General features: G+C 49.5%; 1 protein-coding gene across 6 annotated transcripts in view; it reads right to left on the bottom strand.

The window, feature by feature from the left end:
• Nucleotides 1–488: 488 nt before the first annotated feature.
• LOC137347889 (proline-rich protein 29-like) overlaps nt 489–24,112 on the bottom strand; it is a 70,042-nt gene continuing 46,418 nt past the window's right edge. For 2 of the 6 annotated variants that reach the window (XM_068012930.1, XM_068012929.1), the window contains exons 3-6: nt 12,558–12,676; nt 10,404–10,630; nt 3,419–3,510; nt 489–659 (exon numbers count right to left, since the gene is read on the bottom strand). In XM_068012930.1, coding sequence (XP_067869031.1) covers nt 628–659; nt 3,419–3,510; nt 10,404–10,630; nt 12,558–12,676 — 470 coding nt within the window. In that variant the 3' untranslated portion in view covers nt 489–627. The remainder of the gene's footprint in view (nt 660–3,418; nt 3,511–10,403; nt 10,631–12,557; nt 12,677–24,112) is intronic. The other 4 variants (XM_068012932.1, XM_068012931.1, XM_068012933.1 and 1 more) reach the window with 3 other exon arrangements.

Raw genomic sequence — 24,112 nt, 5'->3', positions numbered from 1 at the left:
AAATCAAATAGGAATTCAGAAGAAACTTCTTTACTCAGGGAGGGGTGAGAATGTGTAACTTGCTGCCACAGCGAGTGGTTGAGGCAAATAGTATAGATGCATTTAAGGGGATGCTAAATCAGCATATGAGTGAGAAGGGAATAGAGGGTTATGCTGATAAAGTTAGATGAGGAAGCTCAAATGGAGCTTAAATGCCAACATGACCTGTTTCTGTTCTGTATATTCTGTATAAATGCTCATAAAATCTGAACCAACAACAGTGAAATCGGGAAACACCCAGCAGAATAGCCTGCTGTACAAAAGCCAGGATAACTCTGTCATAGGAGCCTGTAGGAAATGTTTACCGTTACCGTCACGTTCTGTTTTTTTGTTTCAGATTGCTCGCAGTCTTGGTTTTCCCGTTTAACAATCAATTGAATCGGATTGTTCAGCAGAGCACCATGTATGAACCTGTGATCATCAGACAACAGTAAAAGTCTCAAGACAAGTCCTGCCAAATGCACATTTATTGCAACATTTACAGAGTCTCATTCCATTAGCTGTGAGTGTCCAGGCTGTGAGGTCTCGGCAGTCAATGAGCCAGACGTGTGGTTTGAGAGAGGATCTCCACTGAGCAGATAGAGTTCGTCACATCTGACCATCAGCCATATCGTAATATTCTGCATAGTGAAGAACAGATCATCGGTTACTTTCAAAGCAAGTAACTTTTGGAAATCAGAAAGAGTTGGATAAGCCTGATTGGAAAATGCACTGCACTGTCGATCTTTCTTTTCATTGGAGATTTACAACAACTTGCAATTATACAGTGCCTTTAATATAGTAAAGCATTCCCATGACTACACAATAGCATTAACAGATAAAAAATGACACCGAGCCAAAGATGGAGACAGTAGAACAGGTAAAGAAAGAGAGAATTGCATTTATATAGCGTCTTTAATGACCACCAGACCTCTTAAAGCATCTTACAACCAATTAAGTACTTTTTGAAGTGTAGTCATTGTTGTAATCTCGGAAACGTGACAGCCAATTTGCGCACAGCAAACTCCCACAAAACAGCAAAATGCTAATGACCAGATACTCTGCTTTTATGACATTGATTGAGGGATAAATATCGGCCAATGGATAACTCCCCTACTCTTCGAAATAGTGCCATGAGATCTTTTACGTCCATCCGAGAGATGGCCAAACGCTGGCTGGACGAGGTGAGTTTTCAGGGTCTTAAAGGAGAAAGAGGTTTAGGGAGGGAATTTCAGAGCTTAGGGCCGAGGCAGCTGAAGACACGGCTGTCAATTTGTGGGATGAAGTGAGTAGGAAACACACAAGAGGCCAGAGTGGGAGGAGCACAGTTACTTCAGAGGGTTATAGATCTGTAAGCCCCTGTATATTGAACAGTAATATCTGTCTTAACATAACTTTAACATGGCTGTCCTGCATAATCAGTATAATAATAAGAATGAATACAGGGATTGATTGAGCCAGATCTCCCTGCACCCCTCTCCTCCCCCCCACCCCCCACCCCCGACCACCCCCACCCCACTCCAGAGAAAGTATTTCCTCTGATGGAGGAATCTAGAACAAGAGGGCACAATCTTAAAATTAGAGTTCGGCCGTGAGGACCAATGTCAGGAAGCACTTCAAATAAGGGAAATCTTAAATCTATTCCCCCAAAAAGCTGTGGATGTGGGAGGTCAATTGAAATTTTCAAGACTGTGATTTTTGTTGGGTAAGGGTATCAAGGAACTTTTTTTTATTCTTTCTTGGGATGTGGGTGTCGCTGGCTGGGCCAGCCTTTGTTGCCCATCCCTAATTGCCCTTGAGAAAGTGGTGGTGAGCTTCTGCCTTGAACTGCTGCAGTCCGTGTGATGTAGGTACACCCACACTGCTGTTAGGGAGGGTGTTCCAAGATTTCGACTCAGTGGCCATGACGGAATGGTGCTGTGGTTCCAAGTCGGCCTTGGTGTGTGATGTGGAGGGGAACTTGAAGCTGGTGGTGTTCCCATGCATCTTCTGCCCTTGTTCTTCTAGGTGGTAGAGGTCGTGGGTTAGAAGGTGCCGTTGAAGGAGACTTTGGTGTGTTGCTGCAGTGCATCTTGTATATAGTACACACTGCTGCTACTGTGCATCAGTGGAGGAGGGAGTGAATGTTTAAGGTGGTGGATGGTGTGCCAATTAAGCGGCTGCTTTGTCCTGGATGGTGTCGAGCTTCTTGAGTGTTGTTGGAGCTGCAGCCATCCAGGAAAGTGTACAGTATTCCATCACACTCCTGACTTGTGCCTTGTAGATGGTGGACAGGCTTTGGGCAGTCAGGAGGTAAGTTACTTGCTGCAGAATTCCCAGCCTCTGACCTGCTCTTGTAGCCACAATATTTATATGGCTGCTCCAATTAAGTTTCAGAGCAATGGTAATGGTAACCCCCAGGATGTTGATGATGGGGGATTCAACTATGGTCATGCCATTAAATATCAAGATGAAATGGTGTTGCTGGAGATGGTCATTGTTTGGCACTTATGTGGCCCAAATGTTACTTGGATCAAAGGCAAGTAAATGGAATTGTACAGATCAGCCATGAACCAATTGGATGGCAGAGCAGACTCAAGGGGCTAAATGGCCTCCTATTGTTCCTCTGTTCACTTCCCCCAGTTTCGGTAGTTAACAGGCCCCTATTCACATATTATAGGTCAGTGATACTCAATCTAACTCTGGGGCTGTTTGCAGGCAGTCTCTTCCTTTCATCTGACCCTCAGCTGCACAAGTCTTTGGGCCCTAATCCACAACTCATCACTGTGTGGGGGCAGGGCAAAATACCAAAATATGGGTGAGTGGAGGTCTGTGCCCAACAGCCTCGGTTATATGTCGGCACTAGGCATCGTGTGCAAATGTTTCGATTGTCATATGATTCATTTTATTATTGGCGTAGTATGAAACGTGTTTGTATTTTAATGGATTTTGGCATTGAAAGTACCAAGAATTCTGGCTCTGGTCTTTGGATGTTTGAAGAGGGATTTAGGGAACAGAGAAAATAGGAGGGAGGGAATTAAAAATAACAAGTTACTGCTAAGATATCTGGCCCTTGGAAAAACAAATGAGAAAGTATACTTTGGATTATCAAGGTGAAGGAACACCATCAAGAAAGAAAATAGGATAAATCAGGTAGTAGTGTTATACAATACCAAGCTTGGGTTTAAAAGGTGTTAAGATGTTTTCAAGGCCTGTGACCGGCATGGGGAAAGGAGGATTGATGGAAATAAGGGGGGCTGCCCAATTGTGAGGCACCTCAGGAAGTTGGGGTGGGGGGAGGAAAGTAAAGGGAGGAAGGAAGCAGTCTTTTAACAATGAGAGCAAGGAAGGTTACATTAAACAAGGAAGTTTAGGAGGAACTAGGCAGCAGCTCAAGATTATTTCTGCTGTTGCAGCTTACCTGAGGCTGGACGCACGTCAGCACCGACTGTCCCTGTGGCACTTGGCGGTGGGGGTGGAGGCACAGCTTTACTAGGAGAAAATCCAATGGCCCTGGTTAATTACAAGCCAGTTTTAGTGACTAAAGCAACTGACAGGAGTTTTCAGGCTGTAGCCTACTGGCCCTTTATTCATTGCCAGCTTTAGCAGCTCAATCCCACTAAGTCATTGCCAGGTTTACCAGCTCTATCTCAAAGGGCCGAGCATAAAGTGTATCTACTGCCGGGGGACTAGGAAAGACGGGTTGGATAGAATGTAAAATATAATGAGGAAGGATTTTTGGCGAGGGGTAGGTAAGTGTTGAACATTTGCTTTGAGTTGAGTGGGAAGCCCAAGATCCATTCACTCGTTTTGCCTGATATGTTATCATTGAATTGAAATTCTAACACTTTATACTTCAGGATCTAACTATTTTTTTTGCCACTGAGGTGGTTTAAAGTATGTCAATTAAGGTGTGGAAAAATGTACCATTGACAATAGGAGGAGGTTAAAACAATCTCTGTTTTCCAGTGTCAATGCTTCATAGACTGTTTCCATGGTTACAGAGAGATGTTTCTGCCACATCAGGGCTGATATTTTCCCATGGTGCTATTGAAAGAACAGGGAGTGCAGTGTGCTGAGAAATCAGATCGATTGGCCACTCATCCCATTTGTGGTTCGTGGGACTTTGCTGATGCAGGACAGCTGTCATATTTGACAGATCGGGCCCCGTGCGTCAGAGTAGATTCCAGTTTACACTCCCGGTGAAGGAGTGGTGGCTCTGGCTGCCTGCCTCTCTTCCCTGGCCTTGTCCATGCCTGGTGGCCCTGGAGATGGAGGAGGCAGTGTTCACCAATATGCCTGAGGCCTTCGACAACCATGGACACCGCAAGGAATAGAGTGTTGGCTAGACACTTGCATTAACATTGGGATTTAGTTGTGCAAGATTGCTTTGCTTTTTTTGAAATGGGACTTCATTACTTTATTTTAAGCCTCCTTCAGTTTAATTGGACCGTGCGTCAGATTGTACTGGTGCTTCCCTTCAAAAGGGGCATTTGTGAGGCTGACCTCTGTCAGGTGACACTGGGACAAATCAGTGGCACCTTTATTATGGGTCAGCTGTGGCTAAGTTGATAGCACTCTCATCTCTGAGTCACAAGGTTCTGGGGTCAAATCCCACTTCAGGATTTAAGCACAAAAGTCAAGGCTGACACTCCAGTATAGCACTGAGGGAGTGTTGCTCTGTTGGAGGCACTGTCTTTTGGATGAGATGTTAAATTGACTGTCCCCTCAGGTGGATGCAAAAGATTGCATGGTGCTATTTTGAAAAAGAGGAAGGGAGTTATCCTGGGTGACCTCATCAATATTTATCCCTCAATCAACATCACAAAAACTGATTCTCTAGTCATTATCACATTGTTATTTGTGGGAGCTTGCTGTGGGAACATTGGCTGTCACATTTCCTACATTACAACAGTGACTACACTTCCAAACAGCCAACTTCATTGGCTGTAAAGCGCTTTGAGATGTCTGGTCGTTGTGAAAAGTGCGATATAAATGCAAGTTCTTTTTCTTTGTTTTTATTAGTCCAAATAAAAAAGGTCCAACTGGGAGCATAAAGTTTGGAAACTGCCCCTACTCCAGTTAACAATAGGAGGACGTGATGAGATAAAGCATGGCAGGGTTGGGATTGAGTACTTTGGTTACTCAACATTGAATGGGTTGTTTCGTTGCACTGGCAATGACTGGTAGGCCAAACAGAATGTGATATTCCACTGGAAGTGGCTTCACTTGGACTTGTTATAGAGTCATAGACAGATACAGCACCGAAACAGGCCCTTCGGCCCACTGAGTCTGCGCCGACCATCAACCACCCATTTATACTAATCCTATATTAATTCCATTTTTTCCTCTCAGATCCCCACCTTCCCTCAACTCTCCTACCACCTACCTACACTAGGGGCAATTTACAATGGCCAATTTACCTATCAATCTGCATGTCTTTGGCATGTGGGAGGAAATCAGAGCACCCGGAGGAAACCCACATGGTCACAGGGAGAACTTGCAAACTCCACACAGGCAGTGCCCAGAACCGAACCCGGGTTGCTGGAGCTGTGAGGCTGCGGTGCTAACTGCTGTGCTACTGTTCCGCCCCCATTATGTTTTTAGAGAACAGCAGCTGGAATCCTCGGAAATAAACGGTGAACAGGTGTGTCCTATTTTACCTGTAGACACCTTGCCCATGTTGGGGGCATATCCGTGCGGGCTGTCGTTCTGAAGGGTGCAATGCTGCGTGCCCCAACCTGGAGTGACCCACCTGGTCACAGCCAGAAGAGAATAGTGAGCCTGGGGGCAGTGTCGTGAGGGCATTTATTTCCCTGAGCCCTGGCATTGCAGCCGGGAGACCAGCCCTGCTGGCAGACCCTGGGCTGAAGCTGAAGGAGAGTTTCCAGCAGTCAGCACCCATTCAAGGGGAGGAATCTGCACATGCAGGAAAAAGGGAAAAGAAAAATTTACTTGTATTTATGTAGCGCCTTTCATGACCACAGGATGTTGCAAAGTACTTCTGAAGTGTAGTCACAGTTGTAACGTAGGAATGCAGCAGCTAATTTGTGCACAGCAAGCTCCCACAAACAGCAATGTGATGGCCAGATAATCTGTTGTTGTGATGTTGATTAAGGGATAAATATAGGCAAGAACACAGAGGAGAACTCCCTGCTCTTCTTTGAAATAGTGCTATGGGTTCTTTTACAGCCACCTGAGAGGGCAGACAATGTCTCATCTGAAACATGACACCGTCAGCCTAGGTTTCTGTGTTCAAGTCCTGCAGTGGAACTTGAACCCACAGCGTTCCAGCTCAAAGGCAAGACTGCTACAAGCTAAGACATGGCAAACACTTATCATGTTGCGATGATCTGGCATGTAAACAAAGCAATACAGTGCAGGTTTCACACAGTGAAGTGTTTATAGACAAGCTGCATTATGTAAATGTCCGACTAACAGTTTAGCAAATATATAAACATTTTTAAAATTGTTCTTTTGTTTCCCTCTGTACTGTCTCCTTTTGTCCTTTGTGCCCTGTACTGGGGTATTTTCCACATTCCTGACAGTCCTAAGGTGCCTGGTCCAAGTGACTATTCTTATACATGTCTATCCGCTTGGAATTCTTTAGCAAAGAACTGACACAGGCGCAGTGGGCTGAATGGTCACCTTCAGTGCAATGAACAACAACATTTGTATTTATATAGCCCCTCAAACATAATAAATTGTCCCAAAATGGTTCATTGGAGCATGAAAAAGCAAAATTTGACACCAAGACACATAAGGACATATTAGGACAGATCACCAAAAGCTTGGCCAAAGGTTTTAAGGAGCATCTTCAAGGAGGAGACACAAGTAGACAGTCAGAGAGGTTTAAGGAGGGAATTCCAGAGACTAGGACCTTGGCAGCTGAAGGCACGGCCTCCAATGGTGGAGGAATTAAAATCGGGAATGCGCAAGAGGCCAGAATTAGAAGTGTGCAGATACCTCGGAATTGAGAGACTGGAGGAGATTAGAGATTGGGAGGGAAGAGGCTATGGAGGGAGTTGAAAATAATGATGTGAATTTTAAAGTCGAGGTGCTGGCTAACTGGGAGTCAATGTAGGTTATTGAGCACGGGGGTGATAAGTGAACGGGACTTGGTGAATGGCACCAGAGTTTTGGATGACCTCATGTTTATGGAGCGTAGAATGTGGGAGACCAGCCAGGAGCGCGTTGGAATAGTCAAGTCTAGAGGTAACAAAGGCATGGATGGATGAGAGTTTCAGCAGAAAATGAGCTGAGGCAGGGATGGAATTGGGCAATATTATGGAGATGGAGGGCGATGTTACAGAGATGGAAATGGACAGTCTTAGTGACGGCGCAGATATGTAGTTGGAAGCTCAACTAGGTGCCAAATATCACACCAAGGTTGTGAACAGACTGGGTTAGCTTCAGACACTTGCCAGGGAGAGGGCTGGAGTTAGTGGCTGGAGAATGGAATTTGTGGTGGGACCGAACACAATGACTTCGGTCTTCTCAGTATTTAATTGAAGGAAAATTCTGATCACCTGGTACTGGATGTCAGACAAATAGTCAGACAGTTTAGAGACAGTGGAGGTTTCGAGAGATGTGGTGGTGAGGTAGAGTTGAATATCTTCAGCATACATTTGGAAACTGACATTGTGTTTTCAGGTGATGATACCTAGGGGCAGCATGGAGATGAGAAATAGGACGTGGTCAGGGATGATCCATTGCTAGTGATTCTCTGGCTACAATTAGATAGATAAGAATGGAACCAGGTGAGAGCTCCACCAGCTGGATGACAGTGGAGAGACTGTGGAGGAAGATGGTGTGATCGGCCATGTCAAAGGCTGCAGACAGGTCACGAAGGATGAGGAGGGATAGTTTACCTTTCTCACAGTCACATGCGATGTCATGTGTGACTTTGATAAGAAGGTAAGAGGTGCACAGGGGGAATGGCCAGGGTGAGAGTGAGTAATGGGTTTAATGAGGACTAGGGAATCAAAGGTGGGGTGAGGCTGCTGAGCAGATTGATAGTTGCAGAATGGAACAGCAAAGGTTAGACAGCAGGGATTTTGAAAGTGCAGTTTTAAGTGAATTGGGGGATTTTGTTTTCCAGGGAAGTAGTGTTGGGAGGGGGATTTTTTTGTTATTTATTCATGGGATGTGGCCATCACTGGCAAAACCAACATTGATTGCCCATCACCAATGGCCCTTGAGAAGGTGGTGGTAAGCTTCTGCCTTGAACAGCTGCAGTCTTTGTGGTGTAGGTACACCCACAGTGCCATTAGAGAGGGAATTCCAGGCTTTTGACCCAGCGACAATAAAGGAACGGCGATATAGTTCCAAGTCAGGATGGTGTGTGACTTGGAGGGCAGCTTGCAGTTTGTGGTGTTCCTATGGGTCTGCTATCCTTGTCCTTCTAGGTGGTAGAGTCATGGATTTGGAAGGTGCTGTTGAAAATTCCTTGGCAAGCTACCGCAGTGCATCTTGTACATGGTACAAACTGCTGCCACTGGACCAAGTGAATGTTTAAGGTGCTGAATGGGGTGCCGATAAAGGTGGATGCTTTACCCTGGATGCTGTCGAGCTTCTTGAGTGTTGTTGGAGCTGCACCCTTCCAGGCAAGTGGAAAGTATTCCATCACATTCATGACTTGTGTCCTGTAGATGGTGGACAGGTTTTGGGCAGTCAGGAGGTTAATTAATCACTGCAGAATTCCCAGCCTCTGACCTGCTCTTGCAGCCACTGTATGTGGGTGGAGAACAATACAAAGACATGATCAGAGATGGCATTATCTGTGATCGTTACTATAAGAATAGTGAGACCTCGTGAGTTGGCAAGTTCAAGGAGATGGCTGTGAATATGGGTTGGAGAGTTTATATGGAGGGAGAGATTTAGGGAGGACAGGAGGGCAGTGAATTCAGGTGAGAGAATATGAGTTGAGATGGAGGTTGAGATCACCAAGGATAAGGAGTCGCTTGGTGCAGAGACTGGGAGGAAAGCTGTAGAGATAGTTCAATGAGAAAATTGGCATGGTATTTGGGCGGGCATTAGAGAATGAGGATTTCAAATGAGAAGGCCAGATCAAGTTGAGATAGTCTAAGGAGAAAGTGCCAGAGAAGTAAAGGAACTGACCAAAGTGTGATTTGCTGATAAGAGCCACACAATCACTGCGACAGTCTGGGCAAGACAAGTGGTTGAAGACATAACCAGGAGGGGAGCTGCAGTTAGGGGGAAGATGTCATCATCCCTCAGCCAGGTTTCTGTCAATGCCACGATGTTGAAGCAATCATCCACAATGAATGCATGGATTGCAAAGGCTTTGTTCACAAGTGAAATTTTGGAAGGAGATGGAGAAGGTTGGTGACAGCTGATTTCTGGCCGAGTCCACAGTGTCATCATTGGGAAGGGGTGAGTTGGACAGGGGGGAGATTGACAAGATCAATCCCGAGCCAGCGTGCTGAGTGGGAAGCTCAATGAGAGAGTAGGACAGGGCAGCTGGCGTTGCTGTTCGTAAGGAGGCAGCAGCGAGTGCCTTGATGGGTCCTCTGGAGAACGCCAAGAGAGGTACAGAGGAATGCTGTAGGCTTATCTAAAAGGGTCAAGCTTGGGAGGGTGACAGGAGCATAGGCAGGTCGAGGAGTACTGAAGGGTTGGGGGAGGGATTTGGGAGGGCAAATTAGACCAGAGGGAAGAAATGTAAGGAGGCATGACAACAGGACAGAGGGGTTGAGGAGGGGTAAAGAGAAAAGCAGGGAGAAAGTGGATATAAAGGTTGTATGGCCCAGACCTACAGCCAAAATGCACACACGAATGGACACAGAGAAAACAAGCTACATTAGGATACACAAAACCTGGTATTAAACGGGTAGACAAGAGACAATAGGAGGGGGTCAGTTACAGTCTGAGCTCCCGTGGTGAGATAAAGTTGATGTAGGTAGGGTGGAGTCAACATGGAGCATCGACAAACTGTTGTCCAAGTTCGGAGACAGGTGTTTCCATGGACTGGATACCTTTCCTCCTATCTCCCAATCTCATATGCACCCCTTTACCCCCAGATGCACTCCCACATCACATGGAAGTGCTGACACATTTTTCCTCCTTATCCCAGAGATGCACAGGACAATTGTAACACCCAAGCTGAGATCAGCCAATGTAGCATAGAGCAGCGATCCAATGTGGGCCTTTCTAGCATGGTGGCACGCTACCCATGCCAGGAAGGGCACTTAGCCATGGAGCTGCTGATGGACTGTCTTACTAAAGCCTCAGATCCGAACTCTAAATGTTATCTCTAGAACCCCGCGTCCACCACCCCCTCCAAGCCTCCAGTTTTGGGATATTCCATGATCTCCAATTTCTCCTAATAATAGTTGCAGCAAGTGAGGTGGCTATGCAGCCCCTTGTAGAGTCAAAGCGCTTACATCTCTCTCCGGGGACTTGGAGGTGCATCTCCATTGACGTGCCGTACCGTCGGCTGCAGATTCTCTTGCAGTAGTCTCACCATGTGATGTGCCTGAGGTTGGGTCTGAGGTTGGGCCTGAGGTGGCAGTGTAGGCCATGAAGGGTATGCAGGATATGGCCACGGCTGGTAGTGATGGTGATAAACAGTATCTGGCTCGCTCTCTTCCATTCTGATTGATACTGGGTTCTAAACACAATAAATGAAAGATGACACACTCTTAGACTGGTTTCTTCAACCTATGGCTTTTTGTCCAACACATGCAGGTCCCAAAGCTGTCGATTTAAAAATTAACAATTATAATGGTGGGAATTTTGAAATCACAGTGAATTTTGAAAAGAATGCTTTTGTTAGCCCTCATCAGCCTAATTCAACAACCAAGTAACAGCTTGCAATTATATAGCACCTTTAACATAGGAAAGCATCCCAAGGACAGTCACAGGAGCTTTGTCAGACAAACATTGACATCAAACTACGTAAGGAGATATTAGGACAGGTGACCAAATGCTCGGTCAAAACAGTAGGCATTAAAGATGGTCTTAAGGAGGAAAGAGAGATGCAGAGATTCAGGGAGGGAATTTCAGAGATTTGGGCCTAGGCAGCTGAAGGCTTGGCTGCCAATGATGAGGCAAATTTAGTGGGGGAAGTGCAAGAGGCCAGAATTGGAGGAATGCAGTGCTTTCAGAGGGTTGGAGGGCTGGAGGAGGTTTACAGAGATACAAGGGACTAAGGTCATGGATGGATTTGAACATGAGAATGAGATTTTTAAAATCCGGGTGTTGGTGGACTGGGATCAATGTTGGTCAGTGGGAATTCCAGAGATGACTGAAATCATTAATGAGGGAGACACAACTTCCGTCAACTCAAACATCAGTCGTCAGAGATTATAAGAGTAGATTCGAGGCACGAATTACAACTAAGCTCTGAGGGGTTAGTTACCTCACTGTGGACAAGGCCTTAATCAATCCTTTCTTGGGGTTCGAGTTATCAAGTTTGTTTCACTAACCCTTGTTAACTAACGCCATCTCACTGAGGCGCAGGCATGAACTAAAACTGGACCTTTTAAATTTTTTTCTGTTCAAACATACTTCTATATTCAGTTTGCACTTTAGAAAGTTCCAGAATCTCATTGCCAAATAACTGGGCGCATTGCAGTCGCGTTTTAATAATAATCCGTGAGTAACATTTCTTCTAATGTCCATTTCATTCTCCCAAGCTTTCACCATCCTGCACAGGTATGAGCACAGCTCTCCAGTCTGACTCTTGCTGCTTGAGGGTTAACCTCAGCCGACTAGACTTTACTCTGTACTAGGTTTCACTGCTGGCCGTGCACTGAACTGCTCTCCTTCTGCAGCGTGACAGACTGTGACCTCGCCCCACTTGCTGGGTCAACTTTATAAAAAAGATATTCTCCAGATGCAGTCATTGCTGGCAAGGCTGCCATTTATTGCTCATCCCTTGTTGTACTTAAATGGTGATGGATCATTGTCGTAGCGATTTGATACAACTGAGCGTCTTTCCAGGCCCTTTCAGAGGGCAGTTAAGAGTCAATTACTTTGGTGTGGGACTGGACTCACAGGGGGGTGTAAAAGATTGCTGATACAGATTGTCATATTGCTGTCAACGTTGTGTTGTAGGAAATGCAGCAATCATTGCACAGCAAGCTCCCACAAATAGCAATGTGATAATGACCAGAGAATCTGTGTTTTTAGTGATGCCGATTGAAGGATTAAAATTGACCAGGACGCTGGGGATAACCCCCCCGGGGTCTTCTTTGAAATAGTATCATGGGTTCTTTTACATCCACCTGACAGAGCAGTTGGGGCCACAGTTTAACAGCTTATCTGATAGACAGCACCTCCCACAGTACCGCACTCCCTCAGTACCGCACTGGAGTGTCAGCCTGGACTATGTGCTCAGGTCTCTCGAGTGGGAGTGAAGCTACAACGTTCTGACTCAGGTGAGAGAGTTCCCCACTGCGGCATGGCTGAAGTGTGGTTTATGACTAGGACTTGGGACACTTGACCTGTTTCAGACCATCTTACTCCACCAAAACCTCCTGACCGCTAGCACACACTGTGTTTTCAGTTTGAGGTGAAAGTGATTGACCTCTGACCTGCACGGCAGGCTGTGGCTGTGCACTGTATCCAAAGCTCATGAGTGCTGCCATGGTGATGTTATTCATGATCACTTGGTGCATCTGGGCGTTCTGTATCATCATCAGCTCCACCAGGTCTAGGGGGAAAACACATTAACTGTCAGAACTTTTACCCAGTTAATGGGAATGCCTGCGCTCGGGAATACAATGGGAAACAAACAGGAAGCTTGGGGTGAAGTTTCGTCACAACTATGACATTCTGCATGTTTCAATGGGTTTTTGTTTGCTGATCAAGTGGGCTGCTTTGTCCTGTTTTCATTTGCTTTTTTTTCCCAAAAATATACTTTATTCATAAAAATCTGTTAAAAAATGCATTACAAAACAGTTCCAAACAGCACCAAGTTGACATTCCAAAGAGTGCAAAGGAAATCAGTTTTCTTCGATACAGGAGTGAGTTGCCTCACAATCCTTCCATTCCATTTTACATGCCATGTACATTTTACAGCAAACCCATATTTGGTGTATACAGCCCGAGGGGTTTCCCATGGGTCCAACCTCTCAGTTCAGCTTGGTGGGGGAACCTTACACAGTGGTCTTTCCCCATTGAGCCTTTGCTGCGGCTGCCCCAAGCTTTAGTGCGTCCCTCAGCACGTAGTCCTGGACCTTGGAATGTGCCAGTCTGCAACACTCAGTCGTGGACAGCTCTTTGCGCTGGAAGACCAGCAAGTTTTGGGCAGACCAAAGAGCATCTTTCACTGAATTGATGGTCCTCCAGCAGCAGTTGATGTTTGTCTCGGTGTGCGTCCCTGGGAACAGCCCATAGAGCACAGACTCCTGTGTTACAGAGCTGCTTGGGATGAACCTCGACAAAAACCGCTGCATCTCTTTCCACACCTGCTTTGTAAAGACACATTCCAGAAGGAGATGGGCAACTGTCTGTTCCTCACCGCAGCCACCTCAAGGGCAGCGTGTGGAGGGGGCGAGACTCCGGGCGTGCAGGAAGGACCTGACGGAGAGGGCCCTTCTCACCACCAGCCAAGCTAGATCTTGGTGCTTGTTTGAAAGTTTTGGTGATGAGGCATTCTGCCAAGTGACTTCGGCAGTCTGCTTGGGGAACCATCCAACCGGATCCACCATCTCCTTTTCCTGTAGGGCCTTGAGGACATTCCATGCAGATCATTGCCTGATGGATTGGTGGTCAAAGGTGTTTTCCTGCAGAAACTTTCCCACAAAGGACAGGTGGTACGGCACAGTCCAACTGGATGGAGCATTCCGCGGCAATGTGACCAGACCCATCCTTCGTAACACCGGGGACAGATAAAACCTCAGCACATAATGACACTTGGTGTTTGCGTACTGGGGCTGTACGCACAGCTTGATGCAGCTGTACACGAAAGTGGTCATCAGGATGAGGGCGACGCTGGGTACATTCTTCCCGCCCTTATCCAGAGGTTTGAACATCGTGTCGCTCTAGACCCGGTCCATTTTAGATCTCCAGATAAAGACTGCCATGGTGCAGGAGTGGGGTATGGGCCAAATGGTTTCATTTGCCTTGTAATCACTTTACTAAATCCCCTCCCTACATTCACACCACTTCATCTAATAATCCTTGTCCTCCATTTCACTTCTTGCCCATTTTACTCAACCTGATCATTTTTAAAAACTTTTTCTCTGTGCTCATCAAGGTGGCTGAACTCATTGCTGAATAGCATCCCCATCAATCACTCCTGGAACAGGTATGGCACGGGATTGGCTGGAGAGCTTGGAGCACTTCCTGTGTGTGATCAGCTGAAGCAGCTGCACCTGTGGGAGTTGGAACTGGAGAGGAGAGAACTGAGAACGAACAACTACAAATTACAACACAAGTGTGAGACTGATTCTATCCATTGGAGTAAAGAACCTATGAGTTATTTTGGAGAGGTGGGTGTTGGAGCACTGGTGAACTATTTTGCTTGGACTGAAGACAGGTCTTTGTATTCTCTGCAGCAAACTTCTCCACCACCGATTTAAGAGAAACATCCTTGCAGCCTTTCTCTCCCTTCCACCACTCAGCCACCTAATCTCTCCTCTCCTCTACTTTTCCTTTTCACCCCTATCCTCCTCTACCCCCACCCCCCCCCCCCCCCCATTATGTTGCTATAGTTTCAAAATAAAACTGTTGTTTGCTTTATTTCTTAGGGGTAGGCGTGGCTCTTTGACCCCATGGCAAGCCCCTCTTCGCCGGTGGCGGGGCCTTCACGCACGTATGCTGCTGCAGATGTTACATGTTGCCCCATCACCGTTTGCGCTGCTAACATCGAAGCATGGGGGTCAAGAGCTATGTCCACCTGAACATGACGATAGAGGCATGTGTGAAGGCAATGGCCGAGGTTGTTGCCCCTTCTGCCATTTTTGCTCACTTAAAATGTATGGGAAGGCTGTGTTATTCCAGAAGACTGAGTGGGTGGTGTCCCTGGCCCTGAACAAGGGGCTCACCTTTCTGCCAGTGGACCCCCTGGAGGCCACTGTGCAACGAATCATTTTGTCAAACGTCCTGCCCTTCATTCCTTGTGAGCTCCTCCTTCCCCACCTGCACCATCTGGGAGAGGTAAAGACAGGGCTCACCCCAGTCCTGCTCGGTCTTCGGGTCCGCGTTGCCATCTGGCGGTGAGGGGAAACCCCAATGGAGGTCTCTCTACGCGGGAGTCCTCCCGCTTTACATCGGGGACAAGGGGTGGAGGGTGCTGCACAGAGCAGTCCCGTGCAATTGGCTTTTTAGTAGGTTCACGGACTCCCATGCGTACTCCTTCCGCCGCCAGTTATTTATGCAGCTGGCACGGGAGGAGGTCACAGCTGGCCATTTCAATGTGGAATTCCAGGGGACGGCCTACCGCATCTTCTGGACCTTGGATGGGGCATGGTGCCATGTCTGCAAGGGGGTGGGGCATGTTCGTAAGAACTGCCCCAACCTCCCGGCTGCCAACTCCACCTCGACGGCCCAGGGCGGCGCCGCTGCACCTCCTCCCACTCCCCCTACACCTCCTAAAGACAACGCTCAGTCATGGTTTTTATGGCCTCCAGTGGGGAGGGGGGTGCCCGTCCAAGTGGAAGGAAGGCGCAGAGGAAAATTAAACGCCAAGAAGCGAGTCCCCTGGACACCATGGCACAACCTGAGCCTGAGCTCAGCCCAAGGCCCGCTCCCGGGGAATCCACCTGCCCCAGGGCTGGACTCAGGCCCAGAGTCACCAGGCAAAAGTAGGGTGCGGAGGCCACTAATGACATGGAGGTCTCTGAGCCTCTGCGCCCCAGTGGGAACTGGCTGGAACTGCTCATCGGAGTCAGGCCCCAAAACCCTCCTTGGGTGCCGGTCCTGTACAACCCAAGCCGCCTCTCGGAAATGCCCTCCATGCCATTCCAAACGGTGCGGTGGGGTTTCCTGTACGCTCTGCTCCTGCATACTCTCCACTTGCTCGCCCTCGTCAGCTGGCCGGACACACTCTGGCGGTCCGCGTTGCCATCTGGTGGTGAGGGAAATCCCCGACGGAGGTCTCTCTACGCGGGAGTCCTCCCGCTTTACATCGGGGACCTGGGGTGGAGGGTGCTGCACAGAGCAGTCCCGTGCAATTGGCTTTTTAGCAGGTTCACGGACTCCCAGGCCGCCTGTAATTTCTGTGGCTGGACGAGTCTGTGTTCCATGTATATACGGAGTGTGCGAGGTTGCAGCATCCCTTTGCATATTTAAGGGGGCTGCTCCTCAAGTTTTGGCTGCACTTCAGCCCCACGCTCCTGATTTTTGGGTACCCGGTGCGGGGGGGCGTGGGCTGGGAGGAGGATCTCCTAGTCGGTCTGCTCCTGGGCCTGGCCAAGGTGGCAATTCACAGGTCCAGGCTGTGGGCCATCGGTGCGGGGGGGGGGGGTGGGTTCCGTCCTCCCTGATTGCCTGCCCCTCTTCCGCGGTTACGTTCGTGCCCGGGTGTCCCTGGAGAGGGAGCATGTGGTGTCCACCGGCACGCTTGGGGCCTTCCGCAACCGCTGGGCACCGCAGGGGCTGAAGTGTATCATTGATGCTGAAAATGGAATTTTAATTTAAGTTTTGCTTTATTTATCTGTTTTTAATAGTGACTTTTAAAATGTATATAAAGGGGGCCTGAAGAATAAAGGCCCCCTCAACAAAAATATATAAAGTAAATGAAATGGGTTACGTACAGAGTAAAAAAAAAGGGGTTGGCTGCTATGTAGTTGGAACTCCTGAATGGATAATGAGGTTCAGCTGACTGCGGCTGTGTGCTGGAGACTGGAAGCTGTGTGACTGCTGCAAGAGGAAAACTGAGACTGAAAGGAAGGTTTTTCCATCCGTCCCTGTCTACAAAACAGGAAAACAGGAAGCCAAAATAACTGACAGTTCTTGTGAGTTTAGCTTTTTGAAGCCCTTTCATTGACTGTTGTGGGGAGGGGGAAAGAAGAGACCTGAAGACCTTAGGTGCAGCTGTTGTATTTCAACAGGGAGCTCCTGTGTTTAACAGCATTGAATAGGAGCTCCCTCCCCACCCCAATGACCTAGCCTGCGATAGCTGGAGATGCCCAGTTGAAGAGACTTGCTCTTTTCTGTTTCCCCTCAAGATCGGAAGCAAAGTGTGCCTGGCAGCTGACGGCTGTCCCAGGTGAAGACATCAGACCCCCACCCCACCACCAACTGGAAGACCAGCGAAAGGACTGCCTTAAAGTAACATCTGCAAAGAGACTAATTCCTCCTGACCTTCCTGTCCTTCAGCCTCTCTCCCTCGCCATTAACCTCCAGCAGATTATTTGTGGGACAATCTGTTACTATTATTTATTTATTTATTGTCCTTTCTCTCAAACTCTATTTTATTCAATGGTGGGTGTGACTGTTCTACCCTATGGCTTCACAGTCCTCTCGGGTAAAGGCTGGCTCGGGTCTGCAAATGAAACCAGGCCCGAGCCCAACCAGGCCCGAGTCCTTTCACTTTTTCCCGCGTCCGATCCGACCCGACCCGACCCGAGCGTCGGAATGTTCTGTTAACCTGGCTTCTGTTTTTCACTTTTTAAGCTTGTGCAGATAAGCAACAAAAACTGTAGGTGCTGATAGAGTGTGTCCGACCCGACCAACCCGACCCGAGCCCGAATGCTGGATCCAGAAGAGCGACCCGACCCATGCCGAACCCAACACGTTGTTGGGTCCCGTTGGGTTCGGGTCAGGTAGCCAGGCTCTACTCTCTGGTTGCGGAGCCTTCCTATGCTGCAGCCACTCCTGTATCCCCATCACCGTTCTTGACATCAAAGCATGGGGTGAAGAGTTACACCCAACCAACTATGACTATTGAAGCTTGCGTTAAGGCAATGGCAGAGGTTGTTGGCCCTTGGCCATTGTCACAGCCTCGAAGATGTACGGGAAGGTAGTGTTTTTCCTGAAGACCGAGCAGGCCCTGGTTCTGAGCAGGGGGCTCACCCTGGGTGGAACTTTCCTGCCAGTGGACCCCCTGGAGGCCACTGCACAGCGTGTGATTCTATCGAACGTCCTGCCCTTTATTCCCGATGAGTTCCTTCTCCCCCAGCTGTACCGTCTGGGGAAGGTGACATCGGGGATCGCCCCAATTCTGCTCGGTCTTCAGAAGAACAGCCTCCGGCATGTCTACTACTTCCGCCGCCAGCTATTTATGCGGCTGGTGCGGGAGGACGTCTTGGAGGGCCAATGTAATGTTGAGTTCCAGGCGCGGCCTATTGCATCTTCTGGACCTTGGACGGGGTACGGTGCCATGCCTGCATGGGGGTGGGACACGTTCATAAGAACTGCCCCAACCTCCCGGCTGCCAACTCCACCTCAGCAGCTCAAGGAGGCACCACTGCACCTCCTCCCACTCACCCTCCAACAGACACCGCTCAGGCGTTCCGGAGGCCATTGTTTTCACAGCCTCCAGCGGGGAGGGGGGGTGCCCATCTAAGTGGAAGGAAGACGCGGAGAAAGAATAAACACTGAGAGGTGCGTCCCCTGGACACGGTGGCACAACCCGAGCCTGAGCTCAGCCCAAAGCCAGATCCTGGGGAACCCACCTGCCCCAGGGCTGGGCTCAGGCCCAGGGTAACCAAGCAAAAGGAGGGTACAGAGGTGGAGGCCCCTGATGACATAGCAGTCTCGGAGCCTCCACACCCCAGTGGGAAAAAGAGGAGAAGGCACCCCTCCACAGAGGTAACACTGGGCCCTGAGGTGCACGGCCCATCTGCTGGAGGGGAGCTATCTCCTGCTTCGGGTCCCCAGGTTCCCTCTGCCACCACCACCATCAAGGCTGTAAAGCCTGGGCAGGAGCTCCCTACCCCTCAGGATGGAGGGGAGGGGGAGACCCCTGTACATGTGGCCCCTCCTGAAGGAGCAAGTCGAGCTTGTGATGGGGGAGCTTGGGGATGCTCCTGGAGAGGCCTTCCCATCTGCCACTGGGGCGGGTGCCCTGAGTGAAGGGTCGGCCATCCCAGCCAAAATCCACTCCCCACCAGCATGTACCCAACCCGGTTTTGGGTGAAAATGCTGCCCCGTCTGCTGGGCCTGTGGGTGCTGCCAGGGTGGGAGATGGCCTCTTCTCTCCGCCTCCGGTCCCATTTGGTGCTGGATTTGCAGAGTAGGGAATTACTGTCTCCCCTGGGCCGCTTACCGGCCTAGGGACGGAGGTGGAGGGGGGTCCTGGACCGCTGGCACCCATAGGCTCTAGTTCCATAGACAAACCGAGAGAGGACTCCTCCGCCATCAATCCTGGGGACGGAATTGTGATGGACGTAGGACCAGCGGATGCGGTCGGGACGTCCGCCCCACAGTGTGTGGTGGGTGTATCGGCCGCTGGCATCGACAACCCAGAGGAGGATGGGGACTCGATGTGGGGCACGAAGGATGACCTTGAATCCATTGCTCGTGAGGCGGTGAACTCCCTCGTGCCTCCCAACGAATCCCCTCTCATCCCCAGGGCGGAACTCCGGGACATCCGGGGGTTGCCGCAATAAAGTTCAAGCTAGCCCTCGGCCGGTGGTCAAGTTTGGCGCTGATCATTCCGTCCGTCTGTGCCGCTTCAATGACGCGGGGAAGGGGGCGGGCGTGAAACTGGTTGAGAGGCGCAGGTTTAAAGCGTTCCTCAATGGGTTGATCGGCGAATGGAAAGTCAACTGCACTTCCGCTCCCTCCTCACAGTGAAGTGTTGGTAACGGGTTTCTAAGTACTTTTGACATGAAGATAACCATAGCCAGCTTCAACATCAATGGCAGCAGGGGGGTCTCACCGCAGATTTCACAATCTCTCAGTCCTCAGGGAAGGGAGATATGCAGTGAGCTTTCTGCAGGAAGCCCACATCGTTCCGGGAGACGAAGCCACCTGGCTCCTGGAGTGACAGGGTGGGGTCTACATGAGTCACCTGACCCCTATTTCTAGTGGGGTGGCTATCTTGTTGGCCCCGACTTTTCAGCTGGAGATCTTGGGGTAAAGGAGCTTGTGCTGGGCCACTTGCTCCACCTCTCCGTTCGCCTGGGTAGAGTGCTACTTCACTTTGTGAACGTGTACGCGCCCAGGCCTGGCGCATTGCAAGCAAGCTTCTTTGAAGAAGTGTCCTCTCTTTTGAGCTCAATCGATAGCGACAAGTGCATCTTCCTCGGGGGTTGGAATTTTAACTGTACCCTCGAGGTGGGGGATCGCTCCGGTTTCCAGCACGGCCAAGCATCGGTAGAGAAGTTGAGGGGACTGATCAGCTCCCTTAACTTGGTGGACGTCTGGCGGAATCTCCATCCGAATTCCAGTGCCTTCACATGGAGGTCTGGAGGAGGACGGTCCCGAATCGACCGCCTCTACTTTTCATAGGCGTACGTCCCCTTCGCCTTTGCGGCCTCCATGTGGCTGGTGCCATGCACTGACCACCACCTGGTGTGGGTAGAGTTCACTCTGCTCCGCATGCAGGCGGGGTCCACGTACTGACACTTTAACAACTGGCTGCTGGAGGACAAGCGACTCTGGGACTCGTTCCTTCGATTCTGGGCCATCTGGAGAAGGAACCAGGGGGGCTTCCCCTCCTTGAGGCTATGATGGGACATGGGCAAGACTCACATTTGTGTCTTCTGTCAGGAGTATGCGAAGGGGTCAACCAAGAGGCGGGAATCTAGAGAGGGAGGTGCTAGACTTGGAGTCCCATCTCGGTCGGGCCGTCGCGGACCCAGCCCTGTGGCAGGTGTACAAAGAGAAGAAGGGCATGCTGAGGGACCTGCGGCTCATAGGGTCCCGAGGCATTTATGTGAGATCACGGATCAAGATTTGGACCCTTCTTCTACTCGCTGGCAACATGGAAAGGCGTCCGTAAGCAGCTCATTTAGCTGCTGGCCGACGATGGATCCTCCATCACGGATCCGGAGGGAATGGGCCTTTTGGTCCATAACTATTACAGCACGTTGTTCTCTCCGGATCCATTCAGCGAGAACGGACCGACAGGATGAGTAGCTGAAGCCCCCAGGACGCCCCTCACTGCGGCTGACAAGGGGGCTCGGGTGTGCTCTGTGCTCCCGGCTGAGCTGAGCCCCGCTCGGCCGGAACTGCTCATTGGCCCCAGGTCCCGAAACCCACCTCGGGAGCCGGTCGCGTGCAACCTGAGCCGCCTCTCGGAAATGCCCTCCGTGCCATTCCACAGGGCGCAGAGGGGTTTCCTGTACGGGCTGCTCCTGCACACTCTCCACTTCCTCGCCCTCGTCTGCCGCCCAGACGTGCCATGGCAGTCCATGTTGCCATCTGGTGGCAAGGGGAAAGCCCGGTGGAGGTCTCCCTATGCGGGAGTCCTCCCCCTTTACGTCAAGGACCTGGGATGGAGGGTGCTGCATAGGGCAGTCCCGCGCAATAGGCTTTTAAGTCAGTTCACGGACTCCCAGGCCACCTGTAATTTCTGCGGCCTCCATGTATATATGGAATGTGCGAGGTTGCAGCCCCTGTTCGAGTATTTGAAGGGGCTGCTGCTCAAGTTTTGGTTGCACTTCAGCCCCACGCTCCTGATCTTTGGGCACCTGGTGTGGAGGGGCATGAGCTGGGAGGAGGATCTCCTCATCAGTCTGCTCCTGGGTCTGGCCAGGTTGGCAATTCACAGGTCCAGGCTGCAGGCCATCGGGGGGTCTGGTGCCCTGATTGCCTGCCCCTCTTCCAAGGTTACATTCATACCCAGGTCTCCCTGGAGAAGGAGCATGCGGTGTCCGCCGGTTCACTTGAGGCCTTCCGCAACCGGTGGGCACCGCAGGGGCTGGAGTGCATCATCGATGCAGACAATGTTATTTTAATTTGAGTGTTTGTTTTATTTATCTGTTTTTAATAATGTTATTTTGAATTTATATAAAGGGGGCTTGGGGAATAAAGGCCCCCTCAACAAAAATATATAAAAGGGACCTGGGGTACAAAGGCCACCTTAAAAAAAGAAAGAAAAAGAAAAAAAAATGGGGTTCGATACAGAGTAAAGCTCCCTCTACATTGTCCCAGCAAATACTCCCAGGACAGGTACAGTAATTGTTCAATCTCGGAGTGCCCCTGTTCTGCATCAGTGACATTTCATTTTCCCTCACCAGCCAACCAGTGTTTTCTTTGAAAGGGAGTCAAATTCAATGCCATTTCATGTGTTGTGCACCCAATAGGGAGAGGGTTGAGATTTCCTTAAATGCATTTCACACTGTTAGAGTTGAAAGAGAGGACATTCACTCATGGTTGGATCAAAAACAGAGTATTATCTGTGAAAAGACAAAGTGCCAACTTGCAGAACCGTCTATAAATTAACTCTTTAAATCCTGGCCGCTGTTCCCCAATGACTCCCCATTTAATCTAGTAGTGAGCCATCCTGACCACCAGGGTCCAGGTTCCACCCACAGTCTCTGCTGATTAACTTCATCTCTATCAGGGTACCACACACATTAAGAATGGGGACGAAATTGCCCGCACTTTTTTTTTAATTTCCAAAATATACTTTATTCATAAAAATCTATAAAAATTACATTCCCAAACAGTTTAAAACAGCATCAAGTCAAAAAATACAAACAGTGCAAAGGTGATCAGTTTCCTTCTATACAATCATGAGTTGCCTCACAACTCTTCCATTTCATTGTCCTGCCAGATACATTTTTACATTTTACAGCACACAAAATGTTCCCGATACAGTTCGAGGGGTTTCCCATGGATCCAGCCCCCCCAGTTCAGCTTGGTGGGGGGACCTTACACAGTGATCTTTCCCCATTGAGCCTTTGCTGCGGCTGCCCCAAGCTTTAGTGCGTCCCTCAGCACGTAGTCCTGGACCTTGGAATGTGCCAGTCTGCAACATTCGGTCGTGGACAACTCTTTGCGCTGGAAGACCAGCAGGTTTTGGGCAGACCAAAGGGCGTCTTACACTGAATTGATAGTCCTCCAGCAGCAGTTGATGTTTGTCTCGGTGTGCGACCCTGGGAACAGCCCATAGAGCACAGACTCCTGTGTTACAGAGCTGCTTGGGATGAACCTCGACAAAAACCACTGCATCTCTTTCCACAGCTGCTTTGCAAAGACACATTCCAGGAGGAGGTGGGCAACCGTCTCTTCCCCACCACAGCCACTGTGGGGGCATTGCGCGGAGGGGGCGAGACTTCGGGCGTGCATGAAGGATCTGACGGGGAGGGCCCTTCTCACCACCAGCCAAGCTACATCTTGGTGCTTGTTTGAAAGTTCTGGTGATGAGGCATTACGCCAAATGACTTTGGCGGTCTGCTCAGGGAACCATCCGACAGGATCCCCCGTCTCCTTTTCCCGTAGGGCCTTGAGGACGTTCCGTGCAGACCACTGCCTGCTGTTTCCACGCACAACTACAATCCAGTAAACCCCTACTAGAAAGTGTGTGCATTTGCACAGCAGGTGAGGCCAGGGGCAAACTCAGGGTGAGGCCCAGTACAGTTGAGTAGCCTACTAACACCCACTATCTACAGTCACATAACAGTAGATCAATTGTGGGTTGGGACTTGGAGTGTGTCAGTGCCCATGGAGCTTTGCCCCAGTGGGGCTTGCTGTGATAGTGTATTTGGTAGTATGTTAAATATAATCATTTAAATATATGTTTATGCTAATATGCATGCCATCACAGGTAGTGATGCAATATCATATGATTCAGTTCTCTTGCATCGTTAGCACGTGTAAACTGAAGCGACAAGAAGTCTCTATTGAAGCTTCGTGTTCAACCCCCATGCCTGCGCTTGAGCTTTGTTTGTATTAATCGAGAAGGAGTTAATACAATATGGTGGCAGTGATAGTGAGTCGACAGCATTGATCAGCAGCTGAAGATGACAACTCAAGTCGGAAGCCCTACCTGAAGCACTGCGACTGGATCACAGCGCTCACATCAGAAGAGCAATGGTGTATGTAGAGGTTGAAGGCGATTGGACGCACTGCTGACCCTGACACCATGGCCCCTCCTCCCTATACGCTCACAAGCCCGCGCTGCGACAACACAGCTCAGGCTGTGACTCCTACTCAGCTCTGCAGACATCGCAGCTTGCTGCAACTTTTAAAGCAAGCTTTGTGCCTTTGAGAGAAAAGAGTAGAAGGCTTAGGCTATGGAAGCCAG

Source organism: Heterodontus francisci, chromosome 33 (assembly GCF_036365525.1).
Source record: "Heterodontus francisci isolate sHetFra1 chromosome 33, sHetFra1.hap1, whole genome shotgun sequence".
In the NCBI taxonomy this organism is placed as follows: domain Eukaryota; kingdom Metazoa; phylum Chordata; class Chondrichthyes; order Heterodontiformes; family Heterodontidae; genus Heterodontus; species Heterodontus francisci.
This window is presented reverse-complemented; position numbering and strand designations above follow the sequence as displayed.